Source organism: Chrysemys picta, chromosome 3, assembly GCF_011386835.1.
Source record: "Chrysemys picta bellii isolate R12L10 chromosome 3, ASM1138683v2, whole genome shotgun sequence".
Taxonomy (NCBI): domain Eukaryota; kingdom Metazoa; phylum Chordata; order Testudines; family Emydidae; genus Chrysemys; species Chrysemys picta.
In genome coordinates, this window is record NC_088793.1 from 194,068,271 (window position 1) to 194,086,490 (window position 18,220).

General features: G+C 42.7%; 1 protein-coding gene across 3 annotated transcripts in view; it reads left to right on the plus strand.

The window, feature by feature from the left end:
- Positions 1-18,220, plus strand: part of VPS54 (VPS54 subunit of GARP complex) — a 76,918-nt gene that overhangs the window by 44,509 nt on the left and 14,189 nt on the right. For all 3 annotated transcript variants that reach the window (XM_005287210.5, XM_005287211.4, XM_065589705.1), the window contains 9 exons: positions 792-899; positions 5,002-5,057; positions 6,784-6,880; positions 7,343-7,683; positions 9,886-10,015; positions 11,385-11,566; positions 12,709-12,821; positions 14,058-14,121; positions 17,848-17,953. In XM_005287210.5, the coding sequence (XP_005287267.2) occupies positions 792-899; positions 5,002-5,057; positions 6,784-6,880; positions 7,343-7,683; positions 9,886-10,015; positions 11,385-11,566; positions 12,709-12,821; positions 14,058-14,121; positions 17,848-17,953 (1,197 nt within the window). The remainder of the gene's footprint in view (positions 1-791; positions 900-5,001; positions 5,058-6,783; positions 6,881-7,342; positions 7,684-9,885; positions 10,016-11,384; positions 11,567-12,708; positions 12,822-14,057; positions 14,122-17,847; positions 17,954-18,220) is intronic.

Here is an 18,220-nt window from a genome sequence, read left to right on the forward strand (position 1 = left end):
AGTTAAGCTATTATGATCAGTATCCTTCTGGCCACTTTTAACTGACTACAGCTGGGTCTTCACTAAAAAGTTAGGTTGGAAGGAATTTCCCCCAAGGTCAGATTGGCAGAGACCCTGGGGTTTGGGTTTTTTTGGCTGTTCTTTGCAGCATGGGGCATGGGTCACTTGCAGGTTTAAACTAGTGTAAGTGGTGGGTTCTCTGTAACTTGAAGTCTTTAAACCAGGATTTGAGGACTTCAGTAACTCAGCTAGAGGTTTGGGGTCTATTACAGGAGTGGGTGGGTGAGGTTCTGTGGCCTGCACTGTGCAAGAGGTCAGACTAAATGATCATGATGGTCCCTTCTGACTTTAAAGTCTATGAGTCTGTGAGACCCAGCAGTGTTGCTCAGGGTGTGAAAAATCCACACCCTTGAGCAACATAGTTAAGCCGACCTAAATCCAGGTGTAGACAGTGCTAGGTCAACAGAAGAATTCTTCAGTCAATCTAGCTACCACCTCTCTTGGAGGTGGATTAACTACAGCGATGGGAGAACCCTCCTCTTGCTGTAGTGAGGGTCTACACTGAAGCGCTACAGTGGTACAACTGCAGTGGTTGAAGTGTGGACATAGCCTAAAAGTAATCCCTCTCAATCTCATGCATGGAAAGGCGTGGTCCAAACATAGGATGTTTGGTCTTGAGCACTAGCCATCAGGCCATTCCACATACTCTGCATTTTGATACATGAATATGTTTTTACTATTGTATGTTCTAAGTATTTTTCTTCTCCCTGCCCCTTTGGTGTTTTTAATAGGAAAGACTTATATCACTAGTATTTGGACTTTTAAAACAAAGAAAGCTCAATTTTTTTGAAATATATGGTGATGAAATGATTATTACAGCAAAGAACATAATTAAACAGGTAAGCAAATCACTTCTAGCTTATCTCAAAGACTTGCCCATCTTTCAGAAATATTTTTGTTTCAGTGGTTAAGAATGTATTTAATTTAATTTCATAACATCAGATTTTCTCTTATTGTGAAAAGTTGTACTTTAAAAAGATAATAATTAATTCTGTTGTATAAGTGACCTCATATCTGTAGGTCTGTTCTCCTGATGGCCTTCCCCAGCCATTGTGTGGCATCAATGTACAGGAAGACACATCTTTCTCTGTGCCTTGGTATATAGACACTTACCTTCACCTTTCTCTGCCTGCTGTGAGTTCATTTGATTTTTTCTTTCTCCGTTAGCCTGGAACTTCCCCAGATAAGAGGGCTACGCAATTCCATTTAGTTTCAACAAGACTAGTATCTATTTGCAATTTTACAGAAATAGGAAGAGAGCCATAAAATAAAGCTTATTAATACACACTTCCCTGGACACTTGAACATCTTAGGGACAATCCTGCATTTGTGGGGAGGAGGGCTAGATGATATCCATCTGTTGAAATTCTGTGACATTTAATACGTAAATATTCCTTGCCTGGATTGTCGTGGTTGGGACAGACCATAATATAATAATAAATGGAGATATACCTATCTCCTAGAACTGGAAGGGACCCTGAAAGGTCATGGAATCCAGCCCCCTGCCTTCACTAGCAGGACCAAGTACTGATTTTGCCCCAGATCCCTAAGTGGCCCCCTCAAGGATTGAATTTACAACCCTGAGTTTAGCAGGCTAATGCTCAAACCACTGAGCTATCCCTCCCCTCAATAAAGTCAGTGTGCTGAGCTAGCCCTTCAGTAAAGGTGCTGAACTTCTCACCAGCCCAGGAAAGAACCAATGCCATACACGAGACTGTTTCAGGCCTTTGCCTCAGGGCACAAAAACTTCATGTGGAACACCAAAACAAAGCAATTCCCCTTCCCAGCCTGGACTGCAATCCCCAGCAGCCTTTCACTTGCCTTTCTCAGTTGTCATGTCCCCTTGGTAACAAACAAATATAATACAACTTCAGATATAAATTTATGCTAGATATTTCCAGATTACACACATGGGGAGTGTTTTCCCACCAGGGCCGGCTCTAGGATTTTTGCCGCCCAAAGCAAAAACAATTTTGGCCGCCCCCCCTCTCCCCTGCTTATTTAATTACCCCACCCCTGCTTCAACTCCGCCCCTTCCCCAAATCCCCAGCCCTGCTTCCTCCCCCCAGGCTCTCAAGCCTAGGAAGGAGGGAGGGAGGGGGAGAAGCCGCGGCGCGGCCACTCGGAGTCTCCCCCTCCCTCCCAGGTTTGAGAGCCTGGGAGGGAGGGGGAGACTCCGAGTGGCCGCGGCGTGGGCGCCGCTTCTCCCCCTCCCTCCCAGGCTCTCAAGTCTGGGAGGGAGGGGGAGCAGCGGCGCGCGAAACAGCTATTTCGCGCGCCGCGGCCGCTCGGGATCTCCACCTCCCTCCCAGGCTCTCAAGCCTGGGAGGGAGGGGGAGTAGCAGCGCGCGAAACGGCCGCTCGGGATCTCCCCCTCCCTCCCAGGTTTGAGAGCCTGGGAGGGAGGGAGAGTAGCGGTGCGCGAATCAGCTGTTTCGCGCGCCGTGGCAGCAGCAGCGGAGGTGAGCTAGGGCAGCCGGGGCACATTTTTAGGGGCGGCATTCTGGCGCCGGCCATGCCGCCCCTAAAAATGTGCCGCCCCAAGCACCAGCTTGTTTTGCTGGTGCCTAGAGCCGGCCCTGTTTCCCACTCCCTGTTTCCTTCTCTCTGGTATTTGGATCATGCTTACATGTTGCATATTTCTTGTAGATCCTTACAGATAAAGGTTACTCCTGGGGGAATTCTGAGCCAAAAAATGAAAAATTCTGCACACAATATTTTAAAATTCTGCAAAATTCTGCATATTTTTGTCAAAATAATGCAATATAATCCAGCTGATTTCAATTATTTTTGTAATTTATTTAAACTACAATACAATGGATGGAGAATGGGAGTGGGGAGCATTGGAGGAAACCACCAAACTCCCTCTGTCTAATAGTAATGTAGCTAGTATTGACCATTTACTTCTAGTTATTAGTCAACAGATATATGCATCTATATGCTTAGTGTTCCATCATAGGCAACTGAAGAGCAAGTGAGGGCTGGGGACTCAAACTCACAGTTTATACTGGCTACTGACCATCTCTGAAAAGGTCAATAGCAAACAGTTCCTGGAGCACATTTTGATAAGAAATTTTTTCAGTCCAAAAATTTAGACCAGTTCTAATCACTAAAGCACTTATAAGGCCATACTGTCCTTTACACCATTCTGGCAATGTAAAAGGAGTGTAAAATGTAAATGTAAAATGTTTTGCACCCGTTTTATACTCCTGAGAGAATTCAATAAGAGCAATGGGAACAATTCACTAAGCAGGCAGTCTGCTACATTCTCCTCTGCCTGAGGGAACAGAGTCTTCCCCATGCCTACCTCTTCAGAAACACCCCAAAGCCCTGCCCCTCCACGCCGAGCATGCCGCAACAGCAAGTTAGAGGGACAGAGTGTGTCTCTCACACGCACGACTACCCAGACATACACACCCCTGCCAGTGATTTACATCTCTACCGGCTGCTATGGGTGCCCAAACCGACCTGCCTGCACTGCCGGGGAGTTGGCAAAAGACCATTCTTGCGGTTTCCCTTTGCTTCCCCGTCAGAAGTAATTTTTCTGTGGGGAAGCAAAGAAATCTGCGGAGGCCATGAACTCTGTGCACACACAGTGATGCAGAATTCTCCCAGGAGTAAACGGTTTTTCCGCAAAGAAGGAATACTGTTCTCCACCCAGGTCTTGCATATGTGTCCATCCACACTCCCCTTTGTAGGGCTACCCGCTTGCACCCACACTTGTAGTACTTTGTGACCATGCAAATAGAGGAAAAGAGGTGTAGGCCTCTAGCATTCAGCATAGTTCACGAAGAAGAAATGTATCCTTAAGAACAGGGGTTCTCAAACTGGGGGTCGGGACCCCTCAGGGGGTCGCGAGGTCATTATATGGGGGGTCATGAGCTGTCAACCTCCACCCCAAACCCCGCTTGCCTCCAGCATTTATAATGGTGTTAAATATATTAAACAGTGTGTTTAATTTATTAGGGGATCGCATTCAGAGGCTTGCAATCTGAAAGGGGTCGCCAGTAAAAAAGTTTGAGACCCCCTGCTTAAGAACCATCTGTGCAGAACACCAGTTATTAATATCACCAATATTTAAACAACAGGACACCATCCAGCACCACTGTGGTTTATAGAAATCCACTTACAGGCCAGATGAGTTCATATGCTGTTGAATCATCTCGCACATCTGAGCGATTCTTGATCACATTGGAGAAAATCTCGAATTTAGTCTAAGTGGAGTTGCTTTGTTTCTAGGTTTAACAAAACAGTAATAACAAAGATGCCTCAATAAGCTATCTCTAAAACAATGGAAAAGTTTGGAATAAAAATTGATTTTGGAGAGCTAGAAATTTGACTGACTGGCCATTTTCTTTCTAGCCCCTCTTCGGCTGGAGGATGTTTTGTAGTGGTAATGGACCTCGAGGATGAGGATATAATGTAGTAGGAAATAAGGATGTGAGAAAATTTTCTGGGCTGAGATCGATACGGACAGTCCCTTGGGGAATCTGTTTTGTACCCACAGCCCGCTTCTTACAGTAATGCCATCACAGTACTGTTCTTCACATTGTTAGTTTTTATGAATCCTCTGTTTAAATAAAAAAAAAATCATCCCAAACAAAATATTCAAATAATTGGGCATTTTGGGGGCCTCAATTTTGGGGGGCCCAACTTTAGGCACTTTTAAAGGAGCTTGATTTTGAGAAAGTGCTCAGAGAAAATCAGGCCCCTTTAAGGTGTGTCAAGTTGGGCATCCAAAATCACTAGTCCTTTTTGAAAATCTTGGGTCCCATATTTTGCAATTTAAAGAAAAAAGCTGTAAGAATGTAAAATGAACCAAATGTCTGTCTCTTTCTTTTCTTTTTTCTTGTTTAACTTGAGGTTCTTTTAAATTATGAGACTCGGAAGGGTTGGAAAGATGCTAAGACACTTTTTTTTTTTTCTTCTTAAACTTCACAGTGTGTGGTTAGCACGGTATCGCAGATAGAAGAGATAGATACAGAAGTTGTCGTTAAGTAAGTATATGCCATGGGTTTGTTGTGGCAGGTTGGGTGGGGAATGTGTGCTTTAACACAGATGATAAACTGTTTTTTAATTCGTTTTTCAAGTGGTGAATAATTAAGAATCGCCTTGTTCTTCTGTTTCTCCCCAACGGTCCTCTGCATCTCTTCAGGAACCCTGAGTATTTCCCTTCTTTTTGCAGATCTTAACAATTATACTCCTGTATTTTTAACCTTACTTTTGAAATTCTTTTTAAAACAATGTTAATTCCATTGCATATTAGGAAAAGCACAGGCTAAAATATTTAGGCATTTGTTTCCTGACTATGTGAGGGGAAAAGCAGGCTTTCCTGCTGATAATATTCTAGTGCTGTAATAAAATGTGCCTGTAGGTCAGTACCTCCTGCATGAAAGAGATTAGAGGCACATCTTACTACTCCAATGGAAGGATACTGAACAACGTAAGCCCTCTTGGCTATGAGCTGCATGTATGTGCCTTAGGGTACGTCTTCACTTACCGGAGGGTCCGGCGGCAGGCAATCGATGTTCTGGGATCGATTTATCGCGTCTGGTTAAGACGCGATAAATCGATCCCGGATCGATCCCGGAAGTGCTCGCCGTCGACGCCGGTACTCCAGCTCGCCGAGAGGAATACGCGGCATCGACAGGGGAGCCTTCCTGCCGCGTCTGGACCCGCGGTAAGTTCGGACTAAGGTACTTCGAATTCAGCTACGTTATTAACGTAGCTGAATTTGCGTACCTTAGTCCGAAGTGGGGGCTTAGTGGGGACCAGGCCTAAGACAGGGATTCACAACCTACCCCAGAAGAGCAAAATTAGACCCACAGATAAGACCAAACCAGAAGCCATTATTGCGTTCAATTTGAGAATTGGGGCCAATTTATTTTTTACAATCAGATCTTGAAAGCAGGTAAACCTCCCCTTTGCTGCTAGCTTTCAGACACACGGAGGATTCAGTAAGGTTGAAAAGCTTCATTTCATAGAATAGTGACTAATTCTGGTAGGAGACAAATTGTATATTATGAAATTTTACTTTGGTTTCGGCAATGCATTTTTCTGCCTTTTGCCAGAAAAATGTGTTGCATCCTTGCAGTGCAGCAAAAAAAGAGCATAATCCCAGTATTTTTGCTTTGCCAGCAAAAATATATCTTCATAGTCAATCTTGGTTATTTTTGCTCTGTGTTTGATGATGATGGTCATTAACATGCACCCTGACTGTAATGGCAGCTAAGCAGCACTTTCTGTTCTTACAGAACAAGGACATTGTTGCTTTAAAAAGCTGTGAATGTTAATATATGGAAATATACCTATCTCATAGAACTGGAAGGGACCCTGAAAGTGCATCGAGTCCAGCCCCCTGCCTTCACTAGCAGGACCAAGTACTGATTTTTGCCCCAGATCCCTAGGTGGCCTCCTCAAGGATTGAACTCACAATCCTAGGTTTAGTAGGCCAATGACCAAACCACTGAGCTATCCCTGAGGCATTCACTTTTCTGGCGGGATATATTTTTAGCCTCCCATTTATTTGTTAATCAAGACTATGCTGCTTATATTATTGTCTGTTTTCTTGATTGAACAGCTATTATCATGCTGTGTGCTTTTCTATAAATTCACAATGTTTTTGACAGTCTGTTTTCCCTTTAAATGTCAGTAGTCAGCCTTGTCAGTAGATCACTTCAAAGGTAAATAATCGTTGCCTCCAAAATGCTGTTCTTTTTGTAGGCTTGCAGATCAAATGAGGATGATGAATTTTCCTCAGTGGTTTGATCTACTGAAGAATATTTTTTCTAAATTTACGATCTTTCTCAAAAGAATTAAGGTAAGTATGTTCATTTCTCAAGGGCTTCACATCCTCATTTCAGACTCCGATGCAGAATCGAGCTAGAGTTATTTTCTAGTTGGAATGTAAGATGTTGATTTTGACTACAGAGTCCTAAACTTTAATTCCAAGAGAGGTTGGACCTATATGGTTAACAGAGAGTGGGTTGGATCTTGTTTCATGATTTATGTCAGGCTCAAATTATTAGAGATTAGGATGAGATCTTCCCGGGGGACAGATTACTCCACTTGTGCGGTTTCTTGCACCGTTCTCAGAAGCATCTGGTGCTGGCCGCTGTTGGAGACCAGCTCCTGTGACTCGAAGTAATGATTACACAATATTAAAAACAAATAAAACCAATAAATATTCAAATATTCTTGTTTCTTGTCAAAAGAAAACATCTGTTTGTCAAAGTAAAATTGTGTTAAATTTTTTGTTAATAAACATTATATTTGATTCTAGGCAACCTTAAATATTATTCGTAGCGTGGTTCTCTTGGTTCTAGACAAGAACCAAAGGACCAGGGAATTGGAGGAAACTTCAGTACAGAAGAACCCTGCAAAAGACAATGCTGTGGATACAGAAGTAGCTTATCTGACTCACGAAGGCATGTTTATAAGTGATGCATTCAGTGAGGGGGACCTCCCATCTGTAGCAGTTGACACTACCTCTCAAAGAAATACTTCTCCAAGCAGTGAGCCCTGCAGCAGTGATTCAGTATCTGAGCCAGAATGCACTACTGACTCTTCGTCCAGCAAAGAACAGATGCCATCTTCTGTTATACCAGGGGGAGTAGAGATGATGTAAGTAAACATCACTGCTAGAGTATTTACCCAGTGGTGACTCCTGGCCTACCAATGTTAACGTTATAATGTACCATTCAGGCATTGGCAGGTTTTGGTGACGTGACGTTACAATGTAAAATTCACTCTGGTTCAGTTTGCTTATCTAGTTATTGGATGAACTGGCTTCCAGAGGCTCTTAGGCATCCTCCCTCCCGCTCCCCCCCCAGGGTGCTATGGGAGGATGGCAGGAACCACAGACTGCACTTCCTTTGGCTCCTCCCGGGGCCACCTGTTGCCCGCAGTGTTCAGCTGCACGGGGAGCTTGCACACCAACCCTTATGCAGCAGAAACCCACTGCTTTTCCTGCCTGGGGAGTCTCTGCACCTGTGGAGGAGTAGGGTGCATAACCTCCTCTGGCCTTGTTTACATTAGAGACATTCATTGATCATAGTATCCCTCAACTGGTTGGAAGGTCCCATGTGGCCACACACATTTGCTACAGGTGATTGTTCGCTGGCTGTCCGTTGATGAAAGTTGCCTCGGTAAGTTATAGGGGTAAGTCTGAATCAGTGCAGTTCGTTGAATGGCTGAGTGGATGCACCTCCACTACTGTGATAACACAATCAGTGCAAATAGTCCTCCTCGTGCTGTCCCACAGTTTGCCGGCCACTGCAGAAGTAGCCTTTCTGGTCACCTGCATTCCACTGTTCAGGGCTCTGCTTGGTTGGAAGCTACCTACTCGGTAGCTCTGCACAGTGTGTGGAACTCAGTTGCAGGCCATTTTGATAGCAAGCAGCTCTAGATGCAGAGCTTTATCAAACAGAACCATTTGAAATGCCATAGCGTGCAGCTGCCTGACAGCTGGAAGACATCCACAACTTCATCTCTCAGTAGGGTGAGGAGCTTGTTCAGTTCCAGCTGCAGAAATACAACAGGAACTCCAAGATCTATACATGTGTGTTTGAGCAGCTATCCATGCTTGGTGTAGAGCACTCCAAAGCATAGGGATGGCCAGAGGGAAAGGATTTGAGATAACTATCCTAAAAAACCTGTAAAACAAACAAACAAGGACTAAGGTCCAGTGATGCCTCCCTGATGTGTAAGGTAGCAAGCAACTGGACAGGGTCTTCAGCTAGGATCTCACTACCCAACTTAACCTCATGATGGACAGGGCTGAAGCTCCCAGAAGAGAAATGCACCATGATGAGGACACCAGCCAGGAGAATTAAATCCGAATACAAGCAGGAGGGGAAGGAATTGGACACCAGTCTAGAGCTGTTTGCTCAGATGGCCAATGGATATGGTGGCCTTGCTGGAGGTGGAGGACTTCAGTGACAAAGGACCTTCTACAGCTGATTGAACAGCTTGTTGTTATAAAATGTGCTATTGTATCCCTACATGCTTGTTTGGGCAACTCTCTTTTGGGTTCACACAGCCGCCTTTTAGCATTTGTAATAGGGCACATATAACTACATGAGAGTGTCTGCCTTCTTGCTGCTCCCACCTCACCTCCTTCACAGCACCCTCCCATTTCAGTCTCCCTGTCCTGCAGGTTCTCTCTCTCTGCACACACTGTCAACACCTACAACCCTTGCAGCAGCCACACCAGACCAGCAAATTACAGACTCGACTTGCTAAGCACTGGCAGAGCTGTGCCATGCAGTGGGCTCAAAACGGTGGCCAGGTCAAAAGCAGTTTTCAGAAAGGCACAAACCTAAGTAGCAAAGAGCGGAAAGCAAGAGAGGATACTGATGGAGTCATGGAACTGGTGGCCTCTCAGAAAGCTTACAAGCTGAAGGAGAAAAAGCTGCAAAACATTTATTGCAGGCATTGCATGTCACATTGGAAAAAGCAGTGTGTGTATCTGTCACAAAATGATGATGTGTAAATAATGACATGGGCTGGGTAACTTTTAACCAACAGCAGTAAAAAATAAATTAATAATCGCTGTGCAATGCTCTGCCTGAAATACCTAATTTGAGTGGATTTAAAAAAAATATAGAACAGAACCATGCATTCGCTTGTTATGAAGACTGATACGACATTGACAGCAGGTTAGGAAGCTCCAACCATCCAAAGTTACATACTGCAGTTAACTTGCGATATCTGACCACTTCACTGCTGCAGTGTTCTTTCCTCCCTCAGCAAGTGATTGGAAACTGCATGTAAAGCGTAATATTTGTGAAATCATTTGCAAACAAACATTTCTGTCATTTTCAGGATCAGTGAAGATCTGAAACTGACTGATCTGGAGCTGGAAAAACTGGCAAATAACATTCAAGAGCTACTTTACGGTGCCTCTGACATCTGCCATGATCGTTCTGTCAAGTTCCTCATGGCAAGAGCAAAGGTAAGGTGCTTGGCTCATCCGGCTGTTGCTAGAATCAGCATCCCTAATAAAAAACTTCAAAAAGCTATTTGCTATTTTTTTTTTTTTTTTAATATTGAGCAGTATTTTTTTTTTTTTTTGGTAGACTTTAGACTTTTGAAGTTACTTGCTTATTGAAATCAAGTCACTGCTCATGCCATCAAAGGCACTTTGCGCTACCTAATGCCCGGGAGTTCACTGGCATTAACATAACACATCATTTGTAATGCACTGCTTAAATAATGAGTACTTCTACATTCCGCTGAAATGAGCAGCCCTGAAATTGGCTTTAACAGTAGGGTTGTTTCCCTATAATTTCCCACCTGTGCAGCTCCCACCTAGCATAGCAATGATGGGAGCATTAGCATAGACGAGGCGCTGGCACCTGGTAGTATTTTAACCAGTCTCGACCTACTTTGAGCAGGGTAAAGTGACACAGTGTTTTAAAATTCCAGCAGCCCCTACATTTAGGACTTCCCAACACCCCTGTCTCCAGAGGCATTGAACCAGTGTTAGCAATGGCGGGAAATTTTAGGGGAAAAGTCTTTGTCTAGGTAGAGCCATAGATACCAATGTTAACATTTTTAAATAGTTCTCGTTATGAGTATTCACATTTCAGACTAATGAGGGTGGGACATAGCTCCGCTGGAGCTGTTTTTTGTGTCTTTCTCTGCAGACCATGTAAGACAGGTGTGCCTTGGGTCACATTTGGGAGATTAGCTTCAAACCAGAAAGGTCAAAAACTTAAATTCTGTAGAAATGGATGGCACTGTCACAGAAGCAATGAAACAGCGTTCCGGCCCAGGTGGTTCACTTCAAGACCTAGCCTAGGGATAGTCCTTTCCAATAAATCATGATCCGGTGGAGCAGCTAGGCCAAATAACCACCAGTGAGCTTAGACAAGGAAAAGTCATGTTCGTCATCATCCTCATGTCAGATAGTCAAGGTTACACCTGGGTCTCATTAATTTTTATGGTTTAAACACAATAAAACTCCCTAATGTAGATGTGACTTTAGTGAGCCCGTGCTGTAGGGCTTAAATCCACTACCAGGGTTTGAAGCTTCACCATTTACAACATCTGGAAGGGTGCACCTGTGTGGAGGCCCAGCGTGCCAAGTTGTGCCATTTAGGATGCAGGCAGGCAGCTCCTGAATGAGACTAGCCAGTGGTACAGGTCACGATGCGAATTGTGGTGACATACTAGTGTGAGACAGGCTTGGTAGAGATGTCTTGCCCGCAATTTAGGTTCGGTTCATTTTTAGATTATAAATAACAGCTGCCCCACTGCCCTGTCTCTGTCTTTAGCTATGCCTGTGACTTTGTGGTGTTCCATCTTTTCTTTGCATTTAGGATGGCTTCCTGGAGAAGTTGAATTCCAACGAGTTTGTTGCCCTATCTCGATTAATGGAAGGATTTATCTTAGACACTGAACAGATCTGTGGCAGAAAAAGTATGTCATTGCGAGGAGCACTTCAGAGTCAAGCCAATAGATTTGTGAATAGATTTCATGAGGAGAGAAAAACAAAACTCAGGTATCCTTGGACACACTCTGCTTCCATGTTTTTAAAGGAATAATTTTAACAGTCATGCATGAGACAAATGGAGGTCTTTTACTGCCTGGCACACAGTAACCCAAATTTTATTTATAAGTGAAAAATTGTTTTTGAAATCTATTATAACGATTTGCTGTAGACGGCTCTGTTCCCTCTATATATCTGCTCTTTATGCATCGTTTGATCCCATTGAGCTGGACTGCCCAAACATGGTCCAACTGAGGACTGTATTAGCTACAAGAAGGATGGAAGACCTCCTGCAACTTCTGCCTCGTGTTACAGCTTGGTCCACTTGTCCTGCACAATCATTAGGGTCTGGTAACATCCCTTCTTTAGAGTTCTGAGGAGGACCATCTGCTCCTGATATCCATGGCAGCTGCTCCCGGGTGTTACGAGTCTCTGATGATGGTGTAGGGCAACCCTTCTCCGGGATGTGTGGGTGGGTGGTTATTAAAGGGGTCAACCCTTAGACATTACCAAACCCCAGTAATGGAGAAGGTAACTGATTACTATCAGGCTACATCTAATTTGCATTAAATGGAAAAGATGGCAGCTACTTTAATCTTCAGTTTGTAGGTGTGGCCTATGTAGACAAGAAGTCCCAGCCAATCATATTGTGGTTTGGTCGTTGGGGTCAAACTGATCTCCTGACTGCTCCATTTTTCTTCATCACCCACTCATTTCTTCCATGCTTTCTTTGGTATGTGTTTAGGTTTTCTCTGACATGAACCCATGGAACAGTTTTCAAGTTAATGTACAGCAAGCCCCTTTCCTGTCATTCATTCAAAACCACATCATTTCTGCAGAGTAGTGCAGCTGCAATGCTCCCACAGCACTCTGTATTGCCCATCAGATACGTTTTCAGTTTCTTGTGTTTTGCATTCTGTTTCATTTACTCAGTCTGTGTATTCTTCAGGCAAGCACAGGGGTGTCTGACTTATTGTTGTAAAGCACCCCTATCTAAATGCTGATTGCTAGTAACATTTCAGGCCATTGAATCTTTTCCACTTTGAATCCCTTTTAACCAATGCAACTTTGATTCCATTGCAGTAGAGGCAAGAGAGTCTTCAGGGTGACACATTTTATTTCCTTAACCTCCTTTCTTTTATGTTTATAAATAGTTTGCTGCTAGATAACGAGCGTTGGAAGCAAGCTGATGTTCCTGCTGAGTTTCAGGATCTTGTTGATTCTGTATCAGATGGCAAAATTATTCTACCTGAAAAAAAAGCAGGGGGTGTGTATTTTGTTTTCTAATATTCTCTCCATTACTTGTAAGTGCTACAGTTAAATGTTGCAAAAATTCTGCTATAACTCCTTTATTCACAAGTTCCTTGTGTTCTGGGGGAAAAACAAATACCGCTTTAAGGCTGAAATGTTCTAGGCTTCATCACAGCCTAAAAGATTTTGGGGGAAAGTTGAAGGAAAACCCATTCAGCCGTTTGTGAATGGAGAGCCTAGGAACAAACCCTAACTTTAACACAGGGATTCCCATCTTAAGGGTTGCAGCCCCTTATAGGATGCCAGAGCCCGCCAAGGATATATCGCTGACGTGTCAGAGGAAACTGCTAAGCGTGTATGCTCTCAGCATATCCCCTCTGCCAAATAGAGCTCACTCCTCCAGCCCGCATGATGGGTAGTGTGCAGGATAAGGCACTGTGTAGCCACTGGGTTCAGTTTCAGACTCTACCCCAGACTTGTTATGTGACCTTGGGCGAGTCACCCAATCTCTTTGTGCCTCTGTTTTCCCATCTGTAAAATAATAGACCTTCCCTATTTCTCGGGGGTCTTGTGAGGATAAATACAGTAAAGATTGTGAGGCAGGGCCCATATAAATATCTAAGACAGAAAATAAACATAAGAGATGAAGAAAAATGGCAAAGACAAGAGAGAGGCGCAATTACATAACCTCACTGGGGTAAGGCTTGACATAAAGGGACACAGTGGAAGCAAAGGACATCCCAGGACCCAATGAGTGCCAGGGCTGATTCACCAACGTACGGTTGGAAAACCACTGCTTTCGATAGGTCTTTTTAGCTTCCCTCAATAAGACAGGATCGCGGAGATGTCAGATTTATCATAGGAGCAGCGTCAGTGAGGATTTGTATTGCTAGGCTTGAAGAAATAGGTTTGGAGCTAAAATAGCGATGGTCATTGAAAATCTGTTAGAGATTTTCTGCTGTGCAGTCTCGACTTTTTTCTGCCTTTATTTTAATCTTTTGTACTCCGATAATCCCATTGTGCTGCTCTTTGCCTCGCAATCACTGCAGTGTATAAATAATTATAATAATTACAGTAATTATGGTAGGTAGCCAACTGGACTTTGCATGTTGACATAAAAGAAAGGATTGGTGCTCTGGAGAGTGATTGCTTTTCAGACCTCAGCAAGGGAATAGTTTGTTTTTCGATATTACAGTTTTCTGCACTTCTTTTTGGTTCAAGTCACCTCACTTTTCTGTTTAAAAATATCTAGCTGCTGAAGAAAGAAAGCCAACTGACGTCCTTATTGTTGAAGAACAAAAGTATGCTGTGGTTGGGTAAGATGCACTTTTTTTCCCCTTAATGATGAGTTAGTTGGGTTGTGCTTTGAATAGAAGTGTATTGAATACTAACAGCTTTAGCAATCTTGCCTGAATAAAGACAAGCCTCCTCCTTGCCAAATACGTTTCTCTTCAGTTCTGGAGCAGTTATATAACATTAGATGTTATGTATCTTTTAAAGATGCTACATCGGCTTAAAACAGGGGTGGGCAAACTTTTTGGCTCGAGGGCCACATCTGGGTATGGAAATTGTATGGTGGGCCATGAATGCTCACGAAATTGGGGGTTGGGGTGCGGGAGGGAGAGAGGGCTGTGGCTGGTGGTACGGGCTCTGAGGTGGGGCCAGAAATGAGGGGTTCAGGATGTGGGAGGGGGCTCCGGGCAGAGGATTGCAGTGCGAGTGGGTGGTGCGGACTCTGGGATGCAGGAGGGTGGGACTGAGGGGTTTGGAGGGCGGGAGGGGGATCAGGGCTGGGGCAGGAGGTTGGGGCGTGGGAGCGGATCAGGGGTGCAGGCTCTGGGCGGCGCTTACCTCAAGCAGTTCCAGGAAGCAGCTGCATGTCCCCCCTCTGGCTCCTACGTGAAGGCATGGCCAGGCGCCGCACCTGCAGCTCCCATTGGCCCCATGTGCTGGCCTAATATTCTATGATTCTATGATGTCACCGTTTTTAAGAAACTAAATTTAAAACAAAAACAAAAAAATTGTTAAAAATGTTTCTGGGTGTTTATAAAATGTTTTTCTCCCACAAAGTCATTGTGTAAAGATATTTTGTACTTTCAAATCCTGAGAAATAAATAAGAGCTATGTGTAACTTGAAAGCTTATACTTTCCACAAACAGAATTTGGCCCAGTGAAAGATATTGCCTCACCTATCTTGTTTCTCAGAATACCCAAAACTCAAATGAAAACTTTGGAACCAGCTGTCATCTTTTGTGGGCTGTCTGATGATGATATGCCACTGATTACTCAAAAACGAGTGGCTCAATTTTTTTATGGCAGCATGAAGAACAGGCCTTAAGCTGATCTTTGAGCATTGTCACCGTGCCTCCATGGGTCACAACTGAGAATACCAAATTCAGGAGAAACTGCTGAGAAATAGGGCAGACACACCCCAAAACTGGTGGTTATTCTGCCATAAGATATACCAAACCAGCAACAAAAGTAAACTTCTGGCTGACAAGAAGTCAGAAAAGCCATCTCCTTATGCATTCCAGTCCTTGTATCACCACCAAAAACACTAGACTTAATGATGAGTGGCTATTTAAAACCAATTTCATCAAACAAAAGGGTTCTTCTGATCCCAAAGGACCAGCCACATACCCAGGTAAATATATAACTCAGATCTTACCCAATTATCATGCTGTTGCCAATCCTTTAGTATCTAAAATCTAAAGGTTTATTTATTTAAAAAAAAAAGGCGAGAGTTAAAATTGGTTAAAAACATCAAATACATACAATAATTGCAAAGTTCTTGGATCAGGCTTGTAGCAGTGATGGAATAAACTGCTGGCTTAAGTTAAGTCTCTGGATGCTTCCAAATCATTGAAAGGTTCCCAGTCCTTTGGTTAGAATGCTCCCATTAGTATAAGTTCATAGTCCAGAGGTTGGAGCATGAAAGAGGCAAAATGGAGATGTTTCCAGGGCCTTTTATAGCTTCTGCCAAGTGGAGGGAACCCATTGTTCTCACTGTGGAAAATTACAGCTAACAAAATGGTGTTTGGAGTCACATGAGCAACTCACATGTCTGTGCATGATTTCGCTTAGTCATACCAGAAGCCATCACAGGAAAGTCCGTTAAGTGTAGATAGGTGTCTCCCATGGTCAATTGTGAGTTAAGTGTTCTTTGATGGGCCATTCAACTTGAACAGTTCCTTCACAGTGTGCTGGCTAAATACTTTGTTGTTGTTACCAAAGGAGCAAACATTTGAAATACAGGTACATAGTTAATATTCATAACTTCAGATACAAAAATGATACATGCATACAAATAGCATAATGATATTCAGCAAATCATAACCTTTCTAAAGACACCTTACTTGACATACTTTGTACAACATTTGTTGCAATTATATAACAGTGGTAGCAACAATGATCTACATGATCATATTTTAATCAGATAACGTCAAAAGCATCTACTGCCACGACCATGAAAGAGCATCTTGGAACTCCTTCAGCAGTACAGAAATATCCTTTAAAAGTCAGCATAGACTCTGAAGTGGAACTACCAGAATGTACCATGCATTGAAGTTGCATTTGCTAATCCATGCCTGGTCATTTGAGGGAGAAATGTGTTTTATTTATTTTTTAGCTCCTTGAAGAAATCAACTTCAGTATTAACTAGAACATTTTAATTCTACAGATTTCTACAGACATTTGTATTCTTCTATTTCACCTGATTTTTTTTAAAAATACCAATTTAACAAAAAATAACCCCCAAATCAGATGGCCTACAAATATCACACAAATGCCTGTTTTGGATGTATGTACATCTTCTTTCTGTACCCTATTGTGTGGAAAGAAGATTTTTGCTTTGCAATGTCAGGATACCTGTTTGGAATACTAGCCTTGCCTGACATGGATGGCCTGGACTGTATTTTCTTGCCTTCTTCATATCTGAGTTCGAAGGATTGCAGATGCTCTATATGGGTGAAGTCTGATGCTGACAAATACCGGGTACTTGCAACTACCATTAAAGTCAGTTGGAGTTATGGGTGCTCCACGTCTCTGAGCACTTGGTGCTATATGTATAAAGCCGCTCAGTCTCTTACTGATTGTGCATTCATTACAGCCTCTTCAATGCCCATCATTGTCTGTGTGCTACGGATTTTTTTTTCTTGCAGCACTTGCTCAAAATTGGCAAGGATTACACAGTATTTTAAGAATGGAGCTTTATATTTTCCTACTGATGTGTGAATAGATCCCTCCATTCACACAATAATTATTTCTATAAAATAACTTTCTCAAACTCCAGGAACTATTATTCTTGCACCAGTTAAGTATTTTTATAAGATTTTTTTTTTACCCATCTTTACAGGTCCTTTTGGATTCCAATTATTTTACTGATCTGGAGACAAATTTTCAAAATCACCTAAGTTTCATGTTCTCAAAAGTGATTTAGGAACCTAAGTCCCATTGATTTTCAGTGATATAAGACCTAATTATATCATCAGGCCTGTACTGCTCCTGCAATGAGTCACTTGTGCCTCCTTTACAACCCCTTTATGCTGGAGCAAGGGCCAGAATTGGCCCTGAGGTCTCCTGTAATGTTATCATTTTACTGTTTCCTTAGTCACCATCAGGTCTTCCAGGATAGACAAAACCTGGATTTACTAGTGTAAAAAATCAAGCAGGAATGAGTAATGTTCTTACGCAAAAACTTTCTTTATACATCACGAAGAAGCAGCAAAAAAGGCATAAATCTGTTTTCACGTCAGTCCGCTTTACCATCTTTAAATTTGAGTGAGGGGGTTTTCAGAGGAAAAATGGTACTTAATACTGTAATCTCTAGTACTAGGGGGAAACGGTATTAGGTAAACCTTTTTTTATTCTTTTAAAAATTTAGATTAGCAGCTGCACAAAACTTAACAGAGCTGAATGCAACAAATGGAAAAGGAGAGCACATAAAGAATATGTTAGAATTATCCCTGCTGTCTACAAACCTGTGGTGTTAGTTTGATTTATCAACTGAAATTACATATTTGACTCTGTTTCTTTTCTTATAGGACAGTGTTGCTATTAATAAAAATAATACTTGAGTACTGCCAGTGTGTGGATAACATCCCTTCTATTACTACTGACATGCTTACTCGTCTGTCTGATTTATTGAAGGTATGACTATCAAATTTGTAGCCCATACTATACTAAGATCTTCAGGGCAGGGAATGCATGGGGTCTCTAATACTCCATGAAAATGTATGATTCAATGTCAATGATTAATAATAATATTGAAAAATAGCTTGACTTGGTGTAATTATAGGAATCACAAAGCACATTTTGCAAGGTGTAGTTGGGTAACACTGTGAACTAATCTAAACACAATTCAGAGTAGATAACGTTATGTGAAATAACTAAAGGAAAGCCATTTGTCCCCTTGTT